Source organism: Protomyctophum parallelum (genome assembly GCF_964188405.1).
Source record: "Protomyctophum parallelum genome assembly, chromosome: 11".
In the NCBI taxonomy this organism is placed as follows: Eukaryota; Metazoa; Chordata; class Actinopteri; order Myctophiformes; family Myctophidae; genus Protomyctophum; species Protomyctophum parallelum.
The window spans coordinates 41341025-41362175 of record NC_139707.1 but is presented as its reverse complement, the minus strand read 5'-3'; the positions used below and the strand labels follow the sequence as shown (position 1 = coordinate 41362175).

Here is a 21151-nt window from a genome sequence, read left to right as displayed (position 1 = left end):
ACTCACAATGGTTGAGTGGGTTGGCGCCTCCTGGGATGTCAGCGGCGCGTCCGTGGGCAGTCGCGAAGTGAAATCCAAGCTGGTGGTGACCGTTTTTGTGTCTGAGGCACCTACAAATGTCGGATGATCCATAGTGGTCAGATTGATGGTCTTATGGCCTTTAAATGGTGGGGAAGGTAGGTCTCTGTCCCAGTCTGCATGCAACACAACGCAGCGACACAAAGACAATTGGACGGGCATGTACATGTGTTATAGACACGTATACGTGTGAAGAAGGTGCATTTGTGTGAGTTAGTTAATGCACAATGTGTGTGTTTACTGTCATAGAACAGCTGGATCAGGTGTATGGTCTGTAAGTAAAGCATTTTACATAAGCATGAATTTGCTGTGTGTGCGTGCGTGCATGCATGTCTCATTGCGTGTCTCCGTGCATGTGTGTGTGTCTCTCTGTGCGTGCGTGTGTGTGTGTAACATAATGTTACTTATTGGGTCCCTGATACGGTTATCAAGCGAGGAATACGGTTATCAAGCGAGGAAATGAAGGTGCTGTTATGGTGTTAGAGGAGCAGCATGGGATTGAGAGAGAAACCACCTTCCCCAGCCATGCAGTCTATACCAAAGCTGCCATAAACCCCACAGTGTCGCTAACAGGCTCACACCCACACTATAGACCTATAGAATGATTATTTCAACACGGGACTTTAGAAACACTACTCGGTTTCACTCAACTATAGGCTGGAAGGCATATTAATTATGTTAGCAACTAAGTGATGATAATTGACTGCGTGAGGAGAACAGGTATATTGTATTAACCCATTAAGACCTTGAGGGATGATTCTACAAATCAGGTGGAAACCTCATAATGTCCAAAACAGTTACTTTTCGGGGATTCAAATTCCAAAAAACGGCAAAAGTAGCAGATCGAAAAAGCTCATTGTGGATCTGCTACTTTTGGTGCTTTTATGTGACGTTGTAGTACGATCAAGTAGGGCATTAATTTACGGGGGGAAAAAAGTTGGTATACTGTACAGTATATGGAGATAAGAGGTTTCTGCCCAGTTTTAATGGGTTAACGCTCTAATCAAGAAAAAAACACACTCATAGGACCAGGCACCTGGGCAGGGTTAGTTTTTCTAAACACCACATGGAAACAGAGGAAATCTTATTCATAAGAGAGTAAAGCCTGACATGCATCGTTTCGACTGAAAAAGTGTCGCTTCGACACCTTTCCAGTTGAAAATACACGTCGCTGCGCCGTAGTCGTCGAGCGACATCGTCGCACGTCAATCAAGCTTTAAGAAAGGACATAATAAACAAATAGACGCAGATAAAGGGTCAGACATTAAGAGCACAAAGTCAGAGAGGACAGACTATACAGAGGAGTCTCTTAATTCTCAGTATGAGTACGCGAAAATTGACTCCCGTCGCCAGAATGGAAATGAATAGAAAGAAACAACAGTAATGAGACCTTTACCGTTTAACTGTCATGAGATCATTCACGGATGGTTTCACAGCAGTTTAACGGACCAATTGAGAGTGTCAAAACCGTTTAGCAACCCAACCAGCATAAGCAACCTTGTCACCCTCAGAAATGCAATCCTTTAAGTGGTTCAGCTCTGCTATTCTCTCTCTCTCTCACGCTTTCTCTCTCTCTCTCGCTCTCTCTCCACCACTGGATAAAGTATTTCACTCCATTTCAATTTGACTCTCTTTGACTCTTTCACTCTTCCCCCGTCTCTCACATACGCCCACACTCAACCGTGTACACGGCAGCACACACGCACGCACGCACACACACACACACACACGCACGCACACGCACACGCACACACAGGTGAGGTGACTCACTGTTCTTGCCGTGGCGGCGTATATCCATGACCAAAGTTCCCTGCTGCAGAGCCTGCTCCATGCCGCCCTTCCAGTCTGCATAGCTCATGTCTGCCACCCTCTGACCGTTCACCGTCAGCACCTCGTCGCTGACCTGCAGCTGGCACATCTCTGCCGGCGTGCCTGCATGCGCACACACAGGGGAATACACACAGACGCCGCTGGTCACTAACTAACGTTAAAGTAGACCCACCGTGAACGGGAGACAGTCATTGGATTATTATCATTTTTTAGTTTTTTCAATGTCGTATGAAAGCAGGGAATCATTGCTTCAAATTGACATATTTACTTTGTTCAGTTTGACCCACCAGTTGTGGAGATATGGCTTATAGGAGTAATGTCTTGCAGAAAACAGGCTTGAAAGGTTCACTTTTGTGGACTCTTAACATTACACCTAGCTACGTGTTTAAGCATTTCATATTTACATGTCGATTTCAGCTCTGACATTTATTTCAGACATGCTCTAGTAAGAGTCTGCCTGTGCCATTAACCTATTTTGGAGAGGTGAAAAGCTGGAGGTTGCACGATGACAGGCCCTCAGTCAAATCAGTCCAACCAGGGAAAAGGAGCAACTTGGACACTCAGGCATGAAGGAAGCATGAGTTCAAGTCCGTTGCTCTCTCCATGTCCCCCATATAAATATGGGCACTAGGTTGGCGGAGGGTGTGTAGAGCCTAGGTTCACATTAGATAATTGACACAGGGGTGAAAAATGGGTTACAAAATCGTGGGGGTTTGAGAAGCCTCTGCAAAGAGACGGAGAGGCTCAGGCCCAGCAGATCTGACCCAGATAGATGCTGCCCTACATAGGCCTGGCATAGTACCCGCTGCACCCGGCCCCTAGCTGCCGCAAGGCCATCCCAGAACTAGGCAGTAATTCCTCACTGCTACAGCGTAATGAACAGAGACAGAACACAGGGTTTCAATACTAGTACCACTCGGTGTTGGTTTTGACGGCACATTTTGATTTAGTTTTAATCATGGTCTTTTGACTGAAGTTTCATTTCGTTTTAGTCAAACTTTTGTCATCTGAAATGTTTTAGTTTTAGACAGTCGACTAAATATAAGATTTCAATCTGCGAAAATGTATTTTGGCAGGCCATGATAATGATAATGAATTTCACAAAGTGCTTTACCAAACAGGGTAAAAGAAAGCAACGTGATAAGCATTAGAGATAAACTACAACAAAAGATCGCAGGCACAAAATGTAAAATCCATCAATTAAACAAAAATAACACCCGTGTGAACTGAGTGGTGCAACTCCCCTGAGTCCCCCCCCCCCCGCCCTCCTCTCTCTCTCTCTCTCTCTCTCATTAGCAGGCAACAGTGCAGCACTGTCTCTCTCTCTCTGTTTCTGCATGGCACAACAGTGCCCCTACTGGTGCTCATACATACATAGGTGAACACATAGGTGTACACGGACATTGCTGGTTGTAGGAGTGGTTGCACCACTCAAAAATGGTAAGAGGAATTTAAGAAAGGGCCTTTAACCGTTTCAGTTCATACGACGTACTGTATGAGGCCGTCATAAGGATGCCGAAAAATTTGTGCCTACGACGTCTGTGGACGTCCTAGCGACGTCCTAGTGACACGGGGCGAGATAAGAATATTCAGAGTTTTTCCTATTTTTTTCTTTGGCATTTCGCTTTTCGCTTTCCGTACGCTAACGCTCTGTGCAACTATTAGCTTGTCATTGACTCCCATGTTAGCGCGGTGGAAAGAATGACTCGTATCTCCTAATCCAAGGCGCTCTCCGTGGTGATGAATGGATCGATATGCTGGCGCTTCATTTCTGCTCCTCATCCGTCTCTCCTGCAAAATATGAACGCTTTTTGGAGCGTAATTTTTTTTATTAAGATGATCGGGATGTGAGGTCACTTAGTAAAGTCAACTTTTTTAGGAAAGTGTTTCCGGTTCATGGCTTTCAGAGTAAAAGCAATCAGACAACTCTGGCACCCCGGAGCTTCTATTTTGATGCACTTCCGGCACTAAATGTGTTTTAAGAGGTGGGTTTTCAGAAGAGATTTAAAAGATGACACAGATTTTACACTTCTTAAGTCAACAGCTAGGGCGTTCCAAAGCTTACGGGACCAGATTGCAAAAGCCTGGCCACCCTTTGTATGATGAGCTTGGCTGTGGGAGCCTCCAGGAAGGTCTTGTCTGAAGGTCTGAGTCTACTACACACAGGCTTGTTAAGGCTCATACATACTCCAGTTTTTGGTGATAGGTTATCACTGCGGTGTAGTTTTTAAAGGGTTGGAAAACTACACCATTACGTCAGTCGCGGTGATGATCAGCTATCACCGCGGACACAGACCTGACACAGACCCATCTCTCTGTTTTTACTATCAGACAATTCTTTTTACTCTGGAGCTATCACCCCGTTCACTGATTGGTCTAGAAGTTGGGTAAACCACCAAAGGACATCACAGCGAGTATGATGGCCTCAACTCTTATCACCAAAACCTGGAGTATGTATGAGCCTTAAGGATCCAGCATGTCAGAGACATAACTGGGAGCCTGTCCATTCAGAGCTTTAAAAGTTATACAGTGTAAGTAAAATCTTAAAATCTGTATTCTGAAACGAACAGGTAACCAGTGAAGAGCAGCTAAAATGGGAGTGATGTGGTCACGTTTTTTTAGAAGGAGACTGGAGATGAAGATGGTGGCGTTGTAATGCCCGATTTTACGATTGGTTACATGCTGAAAATAGCCGATCTACAAGCTCACAGCGCATCACATTGTGAGGTTGTAAATCTGATATTTTCAGAGTGCAACCCCCAAGCACAACCAAACATAAAAATGACGTATCTTTTGGTTCTATATTGGATCTCTTTCTCCACTAGTCCCTCCCTAACAATTTAGTCTAGTTTTGTTGACGAAATTGCCAATACGTTTAGTCTTAGTTTTTGCCATCATAGCTTAATTTTCATTTAGTTTTCGTCAGTGAAAAAGCTTATACAACGAACATTTTTCGTCATAGTTTTAGTTGACAAAATCAACACTGCTACCACTGTATCTCTAATTTTGTTCCCCGTTTTTCAATTCATGGCTAGTCCCTTTCGTCTTCTTTTTTGTAATGACATTTGTGTTGTGTTCAGAATCGTTAAAGGTATATTCAATTGTTTTGTTGTGATAATCCTCCCTACTATAGAGTGTGCTGACCATATAAGGAGTTCCTCCCTTTCCCCAGTTAACCCGTGGTGGTAAAAAAACAAAACGTAGGTTTCGTTTTTAGGCTAGGTGGCCCAGCCTTCATCCAATCAGAATAGAGAGGGGCCTTCCGCCAATCATGATTGAGCGGGTGGCGGGCCATGGTGTGTGTGTGTGTGTGTGTTTGTGTGTGTGTGTGTGTGCTGTTGGCCTGTCGCGTGACCCCCACCCACATGTGCACAACTTGTTACCGGGGCGGACCGGGGGGGTTTTCCCGAATCACCCAAATCACTGAATGCTCCTTTAAGCAAAGTGTACCTGTCTGGATGGACGACACGTGAGCCCCGGTCGAGTCCAGGTCGGCCTGGAAACCAAAGTCTCGGCTGCTGTTGGGTTTCTGATTCAGATTAATGCGCATGTCACAGTAGCTCTCCTAGAACACGCACACGCACGCACGCACGCACGCACGCACACGCACACGCACACACACACACACACACACACACACACACACACACACACACACACACACACACACACACACACACACACACACACACACACACACACACACACACACACACACACACACACGAGAGTGAATATATATATTTTTTAAACATCCCTGTTACAAAGTGCTTCACAGAACCGACATGAACAGACACACTCCATCTATCTAATGTGACACTCTTCAGTCTTCAGTGTTTTCCTATTTCCATAACTTTCCTCTCTAGCTGCTCCGGAGGAGGAGCCGGCATGTCAGGTTCTGTGTGGAAGCAGGCCTGTGCTGGTTAGGCTCGTTAGGCTCCAGAGCCAAGGAAAGCAGAGCCATTGTTCCTCCTCTGTATGTATGAATGATTTATGTCTGTCTAATACAGCCAAGCTTGGATCCTGCGCTGTACTGTACTGTACCTACTGTGTAGCTGCCGTGTGTGTGCATGTGCGTGTGTGTGTGTGTTGTGCAGCCTTTAGTTCAACAGTTTTGTATTTACATTTGAACACCAGCCGCGGCAGCGTCTAAAAAAATCATGTATTCAGCGTTCAAGCTCCGCTTTCATACAGGGTTATTATCACAGCCTACTCTACAGTATAAGAGCCGACGTGTCTTTGTCAACGGTTTGTAATCAATTCAAGCACCTGGTTGGTGGTATCCTTGGCCGGAGGAGCGGGGGGACTGACCGGGGCTTGGCTCCTGACCTGGGGGACAGCAGGGACGGGTGAAATGCTCTGCTGCTCTGTGGCGCTGACGCCTTCTTGCTCTCCTCTCTCGCCGTCCTCCTCCTCCTCCTCCTCCTCTTCGTCTTCGCTGCTGCCGAGCGCCGAGCTGGAGTGAGACTGAGCCTCGTCCTCGGAGGTCATGAACTGGTGGTAGCGGCTCGGCACGGAGGACTTCGCCGTAGAGACGCTCACGTCGCCGTTCACGCGCTTTATGTGAGGGTCGTCCATCTGCTCCCCCCCCCGAGGGAACGAAGAGCGGTTATTCTTATTATTAAGTACAGACATGGCTGGGTGCAACATTCCAATTTAAAAGACACGGGAATTAATCAGTATAATCTTTTCATCGTAATACAAGGTGTTTTAGGCGGTGAAGCCAGAGATGAACTACACGGTAAATGTGCTGTACTATAAATGCATGTGTACATGAAATGCAGTTAGACATTCAAGTACTTGTCTGAATAATGTAGGCCTATTTAAAGCCGACAATAATTTATATATGCAGTGAGTTAGTTCTGTAGACTGTATATAGTAAGAAATAACGTTATCTTCATCCATTATTTACAAAGTAATCAGATATTAATTGTGAGTTACTCTACTGCACAGCCCAATAGTTGACACTATAACACACCTAAAAAAAGAAAACTTTCTCCTAATGTCAAATACAGACATAAGTGTCCCAGCCTGCCTGCTAGATGCCCTTCAGCCTAAAACGACTGTAGAACTGTAGAACAGACCTGGGATAGAAGACAGGGTACTTGTTATCTTTAGCCGCACAATAATCAAGTGTACTCACGGTGACGGCTCGGGGAAGGGAGGCGATGCGGGTGGACTGGCTCCCGAAGGGCCTGGGCGCGACGACTGAGGTGAGGCGCGCGCTATCCGATCTCTGGTAGCTCCTGGGGAGGGAGGCGGAAACCCGATACACCCCGGGAGGCTTGGGTTCCATTGAGTTGTACTGTGTCGGCGGTTGTTTGTACAGGGAGCCGGAGGAGGGGGGGGCCTCGCTCTCGGGGCTCCGCGTAGTAGTACCCGCCGAGGGGCGCTTATTTGCCTCGGGCGCCGTTTGAAAGGCGCGGCGGGGTGGCGTGGGGGCGGCGGCACTGGAGGCTGTGCTGGTGGTGTGCTCCAGCAGCGCTGGCCCGGTGTTCATCTCTGAAGGTGCAGCGGTTGGAGGGTAGAGCTTGGGGACGGAGGTGTAGCTGCTGGAGGAGGAGGAGGTGGTGGTGGTGGTGGTGGTGTCGCTGCCAGCAGGACTTTCCACAATGTCAACTTCCCGTGTGGCGGGAGGAGGAGGAGGAGGGGAGGCAGCCCTGTTGTCGGTAGATGGCGCGGCGGCGGCGGCGGTGGCGGCGGCGGGAGGGTCCTCCTCCGTCAGAGAGGGTTCAGAGTACAGGCGGGGACGGTCCGCGGAGGAGGAGTAGGGAAAGTCGATGGTGTTGCTCCGGACTGCGTAGGTGCGGGCGGAAGGGACGGGGCGGTCGAACACGTCCTCCTCGTCGTCCGCCAGGTGAGAGAGAGAGCTCTGGAGACGACTGCCGATGGAACTTCTGTCTCTATTCCCCACTCTGTGGGGAGGAGGACGAGGGGGGGGAGGGTAAGTGGTATAGGACGGGCAGTAACAGGTAAATTAAGGACGGACGGGGTGGGAAAGCAGTGGGCAGGGACAAAGAGTACAGGGGTGGGGTGAGCAGGCATTGGAGTTAGGAGGGGGACAAGTGAAAGGGAGGAGAGAGCGGAACGAGGGACACGGGATGAAAGGGAGAGAGAGCAGGCAGAGAGAGAGAGAGAGAGGTGGGGCAAAAAGAGAAAGGGGGCAGGCAGGGAGGCGAGTTATAAGTCACTATTGGATTACACTTTCACACTGGCTAGAGAGGGACAATTAGAGTAAAGTCCATTCGACGTCTCTGACCACAGGTCCACTGCGGTCCTTGCACAAGCTGATTTTTCTTTTCTTTTTTTATGTCATTGAAAAAAGAAGCAAAGTTTGTATTAACGTAAACTTGAATAAACTAATTCAATTCGTTTCCCGATGACATTAGGTAAAAGCAACTAAAAACAACTATGAACAGATAGTTTGGAGCGGACATACCAAAATTGCAACCAATGCAACATTCTTCAGTACACTCATCCGGTGTTTTCCATACCTCGCCTCTTGCATTTCCTTGAAGGTCCTGGACCTTCTGTTGGCGACGGTGACCTGCTCGACGACCTGCTCCCGCTCCTCTTTCTTCTTCACGATATCAGAGTTGACACTCTTGCGTCGGTTCTTCCATTTGGTCAGGTCCTGCAGAAGAGACACGAGACCCAGACCACCATCTCAGAAATGTGGACCGTATATGAAAACCAAACTAAAACTCGTCCCCGTTCACCTAACATGGACGATATGGAAGGAATCTGTTGAGCGGTTGGTTAACGCCACAGAATTGACGTTGAAGTTGAGAAGGGAAAAGGGAGAGAAAGAGTGGGACGGAGAGAGAGAGAGAGAGAGAGAGAGAGGGAGAAAGGGCTACATTTGAAGGTGTTCTATTTGTGTGCTTTAGGCTCCTCCCGGCTCAGGTCCCCCGAGTGTTAGGGACTCTGTGTTGACCTAAATGCTGCTTTAAGACTCCATTATTCTAACAATGACACCGTGCTATCAGAGACCACCGATTGACGTGTCCACATAGTAACTACATGTGGACAAGGCGTTGTTCATACATCTATCTGAAGAGGACTTTAAAAGTGAGCATGACGGAATGGACGAACAGCCTCCTTCAAAACTGGAGCGGTAGGCTTGGCCTCCTTTTCGAAAGGAGGAGGAGGCTTCTGGCACCAAAAGGTGCGCCGCATTTCCAGCGGACTATGTCATGTTGTTTAGGGATATAGTTTTATCCTAATTAAATCTATCCTAGCACGCATCGCTAGACGTCTCGGTATCATCTCTAGACATTACATCACGGCAGCATCATTGCACAATATATTCCTGAGTGGAAATTGGAACGAGGGCAACCCATAGCCAGAGGGCAGTGTCGCTCTCTAATCAGTGTCTGTCTCTCCCCCTCTCTCTCTCTACCTTCTGTATAAACAGCTCTGCTTTCACCCCCGTGGCCACTACTAGGCCATTTACCGGCTGCGCCGTAACACCTGTTCTCTTTATGCGAGTAAATAGAGTGCACTTAGTTTTCAATTTCTTGGGTACACTATTTTATTATTCGCCTCCTTGCAAAAAAAAGGTCAGCTTATTATACACAGGCATTATCAACAGTTGACGACAACAGTTGAGTTTTGATTTGGAGATACAAGGCTGCTAGGTGACAAACGGGGATCCTGCAGGTGTATTGTACCGTGCGTGTGTGCGTGTGCGTGTGTGTGTGCGTGTGCACGTGCGCGCGTGTGTGTGTTATGCCTGATTTATGGATGTTAGCCCATTTTGGTGGCGGGAACCCCTTTTGGTGTTAGCATCATGTCATGCTTTAGCTATTGAAAAATAGCAGATCTACAAGCTCATAGCACGCCACCGAGTGGCGCGCTACGAGCTTGTAGGTCCGCTATTTTCGAAAAATCGAAGAAACCACCGACACAGAAACATAGCTTTTTCAGAAAACCGCCAGGATGTAGAAGACCATTTTTTAGAATCTGATCTCAGGTCAAAATGGGTTTTAAAAATGCTGAAAATAGCCAATCTGCGACCTCACAACGCGTCGCATATCGCTTGTAGAGCTGCTGTATATTCGGCACGTGACACACCGCAGACACACAACTAAGCACGAATGGGTGCTTCAGAGTGGTATACTCACATCCTGCCATTGGTCGTCGCTCTCCTTCACCGTCTCGCGTAGCTTCTGCAGCTCCTCGTAGCGCACCTGTCGCAGGACGGCCGGGTCCACTTGGATGTCACTCATCGACTTGCTCCTGTGATTGGTATGGGACGGGACGGAGAGTATAGGAGACGACGGGACAGCAACGTTTTGGAAAGATCAGGGAACCGGCAAGCAAACGCGTGCGAAAGGTGTGATGTGATGTGAAGTGTTTATTTCCACAACAGGTCGTTTTCATGCAGCGTGAGAAGTTGTAATACTTTATGTTATACAAGGTGTTGAACAATACCACGTCTTCTAGAGTCAATGGCATCGACGTGTTTTTTTGCGTTGAGAAAACAAGCCAGGTTATTAATAATATATGTTATCTGTGTAAAAGGTGTTAGTGCACAAACACAGCACACGGGTCAACCACACGAAAGCTGATGAATGGGTTACAGGACAACATGCTGCAGTACAGTACAGTACAGTACAGTGTATATTCACGGCTATATAAACCATCCCCTTCATGCAACACACAGTATTACGAAGCTTTCGGAGTTTTGGTGGATGTCAAAGTGCTCGCTGTCACTCACCTGTAAAAGGTTTATGCATTCCACGTAAGTGCCATCAGTGTTCTGAGAGTATTTGAGAGGAGGTGCAGAACTATGGAACATTGACTGAAACGCTCACGGGGACATACAGTACTGTAGCGTTTGGGCAGTTGTCCCTGCTGTGTGTGTATTGGTGCCGTATGCCTCGTCACGCCTCACTTTGTTGCTTTGTCAATAGAGCTTTGTAGAGCAATACCCCATCCGTCCCCACTTGGCCCCGTGCCATACAGCCAAACGTGTGCGTCAGCAGGTTTTAGCAAACTAGACAGTGAGAGCAGCAACAACAACACAAAAGCAGGAGCCGTGGTGTGGTGTGGTGGTGGTTACGACTGCAGAAGGCAAACGCGCAAAAGTATAGCCACATTCCTGAGACCCCGCATCAACTCACCCGTCGCTACCATCACGCTTTTGGAGCAGTCTAGGAAACCAGAGAGAACCACACAGACAAAAAAGGTCACAAACGAAACGGTGCGCGTCCGACTGCTGTCGCTGTTGCCCCGAGGGTGGACCGCTGTTACTTTAAGATCAAGGTCAAGAAGAGCGTGGGCTCCCTGACTAGAGGTCAATTAGGAAAATCAGCATTCCATCGCCAAAGCAAATCCAAGATCAAAAGATTATTATTTCCCTGGTTTGGACTTTCTCTGTTTTGGTGTTGAACAGTGTTTCAGGTATATATATATATATATGTAAAGAGTTTCAGGTGTATATGGACGGTGAAGTATAAGCCTGTGCTAATAGCTCCTGAAGATGTTGCGTGAAAGGGTCATTTCTGGAGCTTTATTTTTTTTGAAGTTATACAACTTTTTTTCATTGAAACCAGTGGTTCCCCTCTCTACAACACACTCTGACATAATTGGAAACACAGCTTTCCATAAAGGGAAGTAAATCCAGATGGCCTCAGGCCAGGTTAAATGGCTGCTGTGTGTGTGTGTGTGTGTGTGTGTGTGTGTGTGCAGGTGTGTGTGTGTTTGTGTACACACGCACGTTCACATGTCTCTGTGGTATAGATGCGTTTCCATGTTCCTATGGAGATTAACTTTCATCTTCTTGCTGAGCATTGGGAAATCTCAGTAGAGTACATGTAATGATGACTCTGCTTGATGTAGTGCATTCAGGCATTCCCTGGTTTAAAATTGGCCTATTAGACCGTAAAGCTTTCTACACTATTACGGGCACATTACATCAGCTTTCCATGTCAAGTGTGAAGTTCCCTTCACTCCAAAGGAAACGACAGTTTGTCCTGTTCTAATACCTGTGCTATATGGAGAGGCTGCGGGCTCCAATGCATTCCATCACAAAAGCTTGAAGTCTGAGGTTTTCTTTTATTAAGCTTGGACAGAAAAAAATGGTTCCATTCACAGGCAAATTCAGTCCAGGGGAGAAGAAAACAAGAACATTATGAAAACCAAAACAATCTGTTTTTCCCCCCATCGGAAATGTACTTTTGGTGGTAGATCCTGTCAGAATTCATGCAATTGCGTTTGTACAGTACGTGTACTGTACATCTTAGAAAGATACTTTATTGGTCATTGTGCTCAGAGAACAATGAAAGGCCGTTGAACAGGAACACTTCAAAAGACAGAAACACTGTAGCAGCAGTGGGTGTACATGTACAGTAAGGCTATCCACTGAGGGTGCCTTGCATTTCTCTCCCTGTTATTGTACAGTGTACAATAACAGGGAGAGATTATATACTGTACAATGTACATTGTAAATATAGAGGGTATGCACGTGATGACATCATCATCATACCCGGAGGTTATGCAGGAACGCCTAATAATGAGTGGCAAAAAACTGCTTTCTGGCCTTGACAGCCCCATACATCCACACAGAAAGGTCCTATCTGATTGCATTAAACAATGTTAAACAATGTTAACCCATTTAGGCCCGACCTCAAAATCTTAAAAAACTATTTTTCAAAAATAGCAGATCTACGAGCTTGTAGATCTGCTATTTTTCGATATCAAAATTATAACAATGTTTAAAACACCAAAAAGGGGTGCCCGCCCAAAATGGGTTAAACAAAGTCAAAATCACTTTGCCACCCGATCTGCCACTGGCTTTATGCACGCGCATACCCTCTATAATGAAAGGCCACGTGGAGGCTGGATACAATCAACCCGGTCAGCAAAAATGCATATTATTTTTCACAATTCAGAGGCAACGTCAAACCAAAACACGAAAATAAAAATGATCAAGTAATATGATGTACGTCAGTCTGCTACATTTCCTCCACTGGGATATTTGTGTTTCGATATTTCCTATAGCTTAGATATATTATAGATTTAAGGGAGCGTGGAAGGCACCTGCTTTAGCAGGAGGAAGTGCTTTGACTGGTAAAGATTCCCCCGTCTTTGACACCATTCCACGACAGGGTATACAACAACAACAACATGCATGCAACTCCAGCTCCAATAAGAGCCAGACGTCACCAGGGAAGCTCTCACACAAAGAATGAAAAGGAATCAATAAAGGGAAGGAGAAAGAAAAAAAATACACAACCTGCAGTGTCAATAAAAGCAACGGGGGGGCACCGTAAAACAGAAAACAACTAGACTCGTTCCTGCGATCTGAGAGCTAGTAGCCTTTCCAACAACAGCTTCCTCTTAAACCTCAGCTGACTGGCCTCCCTGATCGCCCGCATCTTCAGCAGGTCCCCCTCGCTGCAGGACGTCGGCAGCGACGGAGACGTCGGGTTGCCTCTCGGCGAGGCGCCCTGACCGAGGACGGACCCGGCGCCGCCTAGCTTACGGAGCAGCATGTCGTCGCTTTTGAGGTGGACCTCCTCCTCCTCCCCCCCCTCCCCCTCCCGATTCTTATCCGCTTCTTTCTCGTGGTTCAAAGGGCACGGGGGACAGAGCAGCCTGGCCTGGAGATTGGGGGGCAGCGCCCAGGGCTCCGGGATGGGCATCGGGGCGTAGTTGTCGCACGAGAGCGGCCGCCGCCGTGGCTGAGCGTGCGCGGCGGTGATGCGGTACGCCACGTCGTCCAGCTCGATGTCGGGGAGGAACTCGAGCCGGTCCTCGACGTCGCCGCCGAGGAGGAGGCCGCCGCCGCCGCGGTGCGGCTGGACCACGATGTTGAGCTCCGGGTCGGAGGAGTAGAGGTGGCGCGGCGTGCGCTGGGCACACAGCCGGGTCTTCATCACGGCCATGTCGGCGTTGGACTGGAAGGCCAGCGTCCGCCGGGCGAACATGTCGTCGTTCTCCAGGTCGGGGAGAATGCCGTCGTAGTCGACGGGGTCGGGGGGCTCTTGGGGGTCTTGGCGGCCCAGGAGGGGCCGTTTCTCGCACTTGACGAGCTTGGGACCCGAGGTGGGGTCCATTTTGGCAAACACCAGAGGAGGGAGGGTCTCTAACTTAGGGGACTGTAGCTCGGGTAGCAGGGGGGCAGGGTGTAGCTGAATGTGAGGACTGGGAGGGTGGGAAAGGAGGGTGGGAAAAGGAGGAAAAGAGAAGGATAGAGAGATGATGAGTGCATGCATGTGAACCGGAGTACAGAAAGAACAAGAAAAGGAGGAAGGGATAAAAAAACGAGCAGGCAAAGTGGTGATATTTGATCACAAATACACTAAATTTGATCAAACGAGGATTCAATAATCACTCTGCGTGATGCTATAGCAGCTAATATATTATCTAAAAAAAAAGAAAACGCACTAAAAGTATGTGCAGCCTTTATTCCAACAAAGTCTGTGCAAGCAAAGCTGCCTTCTCAAGCATGTTAAGGCGACATCAGTGGCACCGTTTTGTGATTGTTGTCATTAGTATGTTAGGGGGGGGGGGGCAGCTCATTAGAAAACATCTGCCCCACAGTAAGAGCCCTTCACGTTGCTCTTATTACATCAGCATGGCTCTCTAGAACATTCCTGCATCGTCACAGTCATGCAGCTGTATCGACCTTTTCCCCACAACGCGGGTGGTGGTGGTGTGGGCGGAAGTCTCAGGTGTGTGGGAGTGAGAGGGAGAGGAGGGGCCTGCGGGGGAGGAGGCCGAGGAACGCCAAGGACTGACGTCACAGTCCGAGTCGTCAGAGGACGTGCCCGACTTCTTAGGGCTACACAGACACCGGCGACAGGGAGGAGAGGAGGAGGAGGAGGAGGAGGAGGAGGAGGAGGAGGACGGGAAGGCAGCAGGTGGATACAGGGATTGTGGGAGTGGTGGTGGAGCGGGGAGGTCAAGTTACAGGGAAAGGGAAGGAGAGAAAGGGAAAAGAAAGAAAGAAAGAAACATAGGTCAGATGGGGAGAATCCATATACAGTAAAACGAAAGAAGTAAAAGGAATTTAAGTCTTATAACCGAGGTTGATATAAAGTAGCATGCAAGAGGGTGGCATTAGTCCACAAGAAGAAAAAAAAAAAGAGGTTAATATGAAAGCAAGGACGCTATTTTAAATAGTGGGAACTGAAGTAGGTTACATTTAATTAATTCAATGCTGGAGATTGTCAAAGTAGTCTTTATGTTATCTTCCCTCTACGTGAACATTTTGTGCATTGCAGATATTGATATGATGATACACACTGTATGTGTGGAACACATACAGACTGTTCCTGCAGTGCATGCCGATGACAGCTACAGCATGCAGACGGAATGAACAGGGAGAGCTATCCGATATATCATTAATATATATCTATGGCGTGGACTGTGTCTCACACCGTTGTTTGTTTGCGCTGCAGTCACACACCTGAAGCCTTGCATCTTCTTGTACCAGGGCCTCCTCTGAGAGCCCAGCTTAATCTTCTGTATGTGAATGTCCTCTTCGGGCGTCCAGAACTTGGGCAAGAACTTGTCGTAGGGCGTGTTGCTGGCGGACTGGGACGTGAGGCCCACCTTGCGGGCATAGAGGTCGTCGTGAACGGGGTCGCCGTAGCCCACGTCGTCATCCTCGTCATCGTCGTCCGAGTCGTCGTACAGCTCTCGGAAGAGGCTGTCGGCGGACATGGGCCGGTGGTGGTCCATCCTCACCACCGAGTCCTGCTGGGTGGGCTGTGGGGCGCCACGGCGGTCTCTGCTGCTCAAAGGACAGCCAATTCAAACTGGTCAAAGATATATTTTTTTTATCGGGAAGTACACCACACCAGTCAACAGCACAGCAAGGAGCAGAGTGTCTGTTCCTGAGGTTTGCAAACATTCTCCAGTGAGAGCATTCGAAGGGTTAGGAAACCAACGCAAACTCCAAACCAAAATAAAAATGGCAAAAAAATAAATAAGGAAAAGTCCATTCAAGGAGCTTCATGACTGCAAACCACTCGGCAGCTCATCAAACTCTGAAGGGGCAAATAAACTTGCTGAACCTCAAGCTCAAGCAAAACAATTCATACTGTGAATCAATGCGCAAAACAAACAAACAAAAGAGAACAAAAGCGATGACAAAACTTCCAGCTCGGTTAGAAACGGCACACTAGGCCAAAAGGCCTTTGCTCATGGTTATGGTTATAACCAATAACCATGCAAACTGAAGGTAAGAGAAGCACTCTCTAATCTCAACCCTCATCAAGCAGGCAAATCCAAAGCCACTCTCTCTTGCGTCGTGTCGTGGTTTGCGCTGACCTGAGTAAGGTCACGTTCTGCTGAGGGGCGACCTTTGGCGTCATAGTGACCACGGGCCAGGGGCCCTTTCTCCGCCCCCCCGCCTGACACCCCCCCTCCGCCGCCCCCGCCGCCGCTGGACTCATGGGAACGGCAAAGTTAGTGGGGGGCGCGGGGGAGGGGCTCTGGAAGCGTCTGCCGGCCAGGTCGTCCAGGACCAGGTCGGGGTCCGGTCGGGAGTCCGAGTCGGAGTCGCTGCCGCTCTCGTACTCGTACGCCCACTGCAGGTGGGCCGCGGGCTGCAGGGAGCTCTGGGACGCCTGTCTGGCGTCCGAAGACGGCCACGACTCACTTGACGCCGTCAGTCCATGAGTGAGTGATCGCAAAACAAAACATGACCACAGAGAGCACAACGGCCATGGAGACATCATTCACAGCAGCAACACACACACACACACACACAGCACAACGACAGTGGGAGAGGAGGAGAAGTTCAATAATGCAATGGTACAAAGAAGCATCGCCGTGTATAGGAGCACTAAGTTGACTTGTGTGGCACAAACTGGGACTAAAGTCGAAGAGGAGTGATGTAACTCCTGCATATACCCACCAAGAGAGTGTCTACGTGTAACCAAATGGACCAGATCGGGTACATTTTGTTACGTTCTGTACACTCTCCCTCTCATACAGCGAGAGCCATGATGCGAAGTGTGACCCGTACCTGGTGAACGTGCCGTCCTCCTCCGTGTACTGTGGACCGACCCAGCTGCGCCGGCTGTCCTCGTGGCGCTCGGCCTTCTTCTTCCTCAGCGGAGCCGGCACGTAGGCCGAGACCTTGTCCTTGGTGGGCAGGAACTGGTTGAACTGGGTGGCGGCCTTGGGCGCGACGACCGCGGAGCGGCGGTAGCTGACGGACTCTTTGTTCTCCGCCATCCTGAAGAGGGAGTCCGCTTCGGCGTCGCTGCAACAACCTGGAGCAGAGGGGAGACGAGGAGGAGGGTGGCAGGTGTACAGTAAAATATTCTTTACAAATGGGGGAAGTGGTCAAGTTTAGTGATAGGGAGTAGGGTGATAATAGGGGGGAGACAGTGGAGGTCCAGTGAGCAGACTAGTGTGTTGTTCCCAAAGACTGTAAAACAATATGGACATAGCGTTCCACCGGGTCTAACAAGAACGTAAAATGAAGCCTGTCAGTCCTTGAAATGTAAATCGCCATCTTTCTAGATCCGTTTGGGCCCAGCTGGCCCATTGGCTGGCCCAGACAACGAGGCGGGACTTCTTCTTAGTTGGTTTTTATTTTGACTCGAGTGGGTGGGGAATCCCGATTATAGACTTTAACGGTAGCCACGCCCTTCAGAACATACGCGACTTTATGGTAATTATTTTAATAAATGGGACCATAATTTTCCAAAAAGAATATTATGACATTAGAAATGAGACTTTAAACTAGTGACTGGAAGCAGAAAGTATTCATGACCATGTTTATTAAGGTAATACAGTCTAGGTGAAGTTGGGCCCAAATACATGGACTTCTATGGGGCTATGGGGTTTTTTTTGGGCCCAATGACAGCGCCACAACAGGCCATTATATGAACTTTCAGGAAATCCCGATTTCCTTGTGGCTTCACAAAATATCTGTCTGACTGCCCCCCTGGTTGTTCCTCCTGCTATGAGCGGGAACAGAGGGGTGTTGGTGGAGAATGGAGGCCTCCTCATTTACAAGACTGTGTTGGAAGACTGCGGAATGTCTCACCGGCCTCTCACCCAGGGGGAGCAGTCACTCTCTAATTGCTGAGGAACTTTCCCGGCAAACGTCCTGTTCTCCGCTCTCTCTCTCTCTCTCTCTCAAAGGAAAATTAAACCCCTCATCAGCTGATCTTTTCTCTTTCTTTTTTTATTATTATGTTTAAATATTAGTTCTCCTTAGTTGAACCTGGTGAATTTTCCTAGGTGGAAATAATTTACAACAACAAACCACTAGGTGGCGATAGGCATTTGTTTTCACATGTGGGAGTTTGGTTTCTGGCTCTGAAATGGCATATTTTACTTTTTACAAATATTTTATGAAAAGAAAAAGCTGAAATCCTGGAAAGCTCTTTATACTCTGATCCAAATTAGCATAGTCACTGACAAGTACATTTCCTGCATCAACACATGCTGGGTGAGTCTTGGACTGAACCCAAACTGACTGTAACTCAAACACATTCAGCAAGTCAGTTCTGCTCAGGATTTTTAAAAGACATACGCAACTGTATAGAAGTACAACAGCCAAAATTATGTCACTATAACATTTTCTCCTCAAACGTAACATAATAACATACTAAATAATAATAATAAACATAATAAATAAAAAAAAAAAGTGTTTCAACAACTCAACTCATCGGATGTTCCGAGCGGGCGTGTGAACGTGCATGCATGTGCGTGAGAGTGCATGCATAGTGTGTGTGTGTGTGTGTGTGTGTGTGTGTGTGTGTGTGTGAGTGTGTGAGAGCATGGTCGTGATTGGCAGTTGTGCTCCTACCCTCGCTGCTGCCTTTAAGTGTGGTGTCAGATGAGACGCTGTGGGGTCGGGAGCCCAGAGAGTCCAGACTGTCCAGGGAGTCCTCTCTCCTGCGTCCTCCTCCTCTTCCTCCTCCGAATACTCCTCCTCCTCCTCCTCCTCCTCTCAGCTGGAACAGCTCCTCTCGTTCCGAGTACCAGCTGTCTCCAAAACCACTGTCTCTGACACTGCTGCCTCTCTGGCTTGATGAATCCTCGAGTGCCTGAGAGACACACACACACACACACACACACACACACACACACACACACACGCGCGCGCGCGCGTGCACACAATCACAGTCAGTTAGTAGCATGCCAATTACAGCATTCAACTCCCGTGCGTGCGTGCGTCTGAGAGAGAGAGAGACGGATATGTCCCATGTGGAGTGTGAAGTCTGGTCATTCCTGCAGACTCACCATCAGCGACTGTAAACAGGCGCTGTGTGTGTGCAACGGGCAACACATGCTGCAATTTCAACTGCAATACCTCATTGTTTTCTATTCACTGTCATCTAACTGGAAACAAACAGCGCTGTTATCCATGTCCTCGTCTAGATGATTGTGTTTACTACCCCTAAAAGAGGGGCGTTGCATAAACACACAAACAAGCCATGGAGCCACTTTAGCCCGGGTTGGTTATAAACATGCAAAGACTCGTCAGCCACTTTCAAAGGGAAAAAAAGACGTGCTCAGATCTGTGATCTCCACCGAGTCCTGGCAGACAGCGCGAGTCCACTAACTAAGCTCAGCTTTACCCTGCTCCAGTGAACTTGGATTATCATAGATAAACGTACAAGACGTGTCGTAAGCAACTGCTATTATGGAAAAGCCCCAAAACGCTGTGGAATTACAGGGGCTCAACACGCCGTGCCACCTATAAATCTGTGTGTAAACAACATGTCAAATTCAACACTGGCACGACAAGGGGCGGGCGTCTTGAGGCAAGGGCTATTTTCAAAAGTGTAGCATGATTTTTGAATTGTCTGCCAAAGCGGTAAACAAGATTAAAATAGCTGAGTCGAGGGATCGGCTCATTTTATGACTTAACGTAGCTATGGTTTCAGTGGCCAGCATTCTGAGGCCCTCCTCCAGCCTATCACATCCATTCCTCCGCCAACATAGTCTACATACCAGGAAGGATAAAGAAAATGTACAGCAGTTGTAAAAAGACGGTTTCATTCATGTCATTCGTTCTCGCAGATTCATTATTGTTCTTGGCACACGTGCTGTATAAGACGAGGCAGATGTCTTGTTATACGGTATTTTGGCCGGTTACCTTGGCTAGTGCTGTTCCCAATAATCCCTCAAATGCCTTGAGGTTCAGGTAAGGTCCATCATAGAACGGGTCACAATGAGCCCTTCTACCCAGCCAGTATACGGTAATCAGCACCTGTAGAGTAAAAAAATGAGAATGCTTAAGTTATTACAGACAGTATTCATACAACCTATATGGCATGAACTGTGCACAGTAAAGAGGTGTCATTTATCCATTCGTAACTCTGAGAGTGCACATTACGTTCACTCTCAGAGTCGAACACTGAGTATTTGACTGTCTACGCCCTGTGCACTTATACACGGAGGGATAAAGCCTAGTAGGCTTAGCCTACAGTAGCTCATCATCAGCCAACACGTACTGTATTGTATGTTTGGTTTGCTTGAAACTCACTCACTCTTCTGTCTGTGCTCACTTTGTTGTTCCAAAGTGTGAACGCTGTGGTGGTTATCGTCGTTATATATCGTTATAGTCCCTGTTCTGGCAGGTCATGTCGTGCACAGTATACCGCACGGTCAAATCCTTACATTTCCCACACTTTCAGAGTTACATAAACAACTTTAGGATTTTGCAGTGTACACTACGGTATGCTCTTTGTTTGCTGGCCCTGCATCCAGAACGCTCTGTTGTTACTGTTTGTTTGTGCGAGTAGTACGGGGGATGGACAGGTCACGTACCACTGAGAAAATAATAAACACAACTGAGGCCCCGCCCATACGTTTGTGGTGCTATACATTGCTGACCTTCTTTTTTTTATGTTTCTGGTTTTATTTTATGATTTTTATTTTATTTTTATGATTCTGTTTTATGAACTTAGCCCCACCATCATTTAAATGGCAATAGTTTCCAGCTGGAGCTGCTTAAGGCGCTCTCGGAAGAAACCCTCCTTGATGAAGCATTGATGTCAAATGTTTCATTGGAGAAAGTATTACAAAAAACTATTATGCAATGAGTAAAGTAATAAATCTATAGATTTTTTAACAATATCTTAATTAAATAATGTGGTATTCTGTAGTTGAGTAGAATACCGTGTTATAGTCATAGCAATTGACTTATAACATTCATACAATACTGCCCTACACATAACTGTATTTGAAGGACATTTTTCATATTTGGTTAATCTAAAGCAAGGATGCCCGCACGACTCCAATTCGTCTCAATCTG

General features: G+C 47.7%; 2 protein-coding genes across 7 annotated transcripts in view; both read right to left on the bottom strand.

The window, feature by feature from the left end:
- lmo7a (LIM domain 7a) overlaps positions 1-21151 on the bottom strand; it is a 69004-nt gene that overhangs the window by 19233 nt on the left and 28620 nt on the right. For 4 of the 6 annotated variants that reach the window (XM_083777462.1, XM_083777465.1, XM_083777463.1 and 1 more), the window contains 11 exons: positions 19991-20104; positions 18695-18935; positions 16895-17144; positions 11037-11066; positions 10035-10149; positions 8403-8542; positions 7052-7823; positions 6178-6486; positions 5359-5473; positions 1849-2010; positions 7-194 (listed from right to left, as the gene is read on the bottom strand). In XM_083777462.1, coding sequence (XP_083633588.1) covers positions 7-194; positions 1849-2010; positions 5359-5473; positions 6178-6486; positions 7052-7823; positions 8403-8542; positions 10035-10149; positions 11037-11066; positions 16895-17144; positions 18695-18935; positions 19991-20104 — 2436 coding nt within the window. The remainder of the gene's footprint in view (positions 1-6; positions 195-1848; positions 2011-5358; positions 5474-6177; positions 6487-7051; positions 7824-8402; positions 8543-10034; positions 10150-11036; positions 11067-16894; positions 17145-18694; positions 18936-19990; positions 20105-21151) is intronic. The other 2 variants (XM_083777466.1, XM_083777464.1) reach the window with 2 other exon arrangements.
- LOC310867395 (LIM domain only protein 7-like) lies at positions 11718-14593 on the bottom strand. Its single transcript, XM_083777468.1, has 2 exons — positions 14489-14593; positions 11718-14061 (listed from the first exon to the last, which is right to left on the bottom strand). The coding sequence occupies exons 1-2, from the start codon at positions 14494-14496 to the stop codon at positions 13200-13202; spliced, it is 870 nt and encodes a 289-aa protein (XP_083633594.1). The 5' UTR covers positions 14497-14593; the 3' UTR covers positions 11718-13199.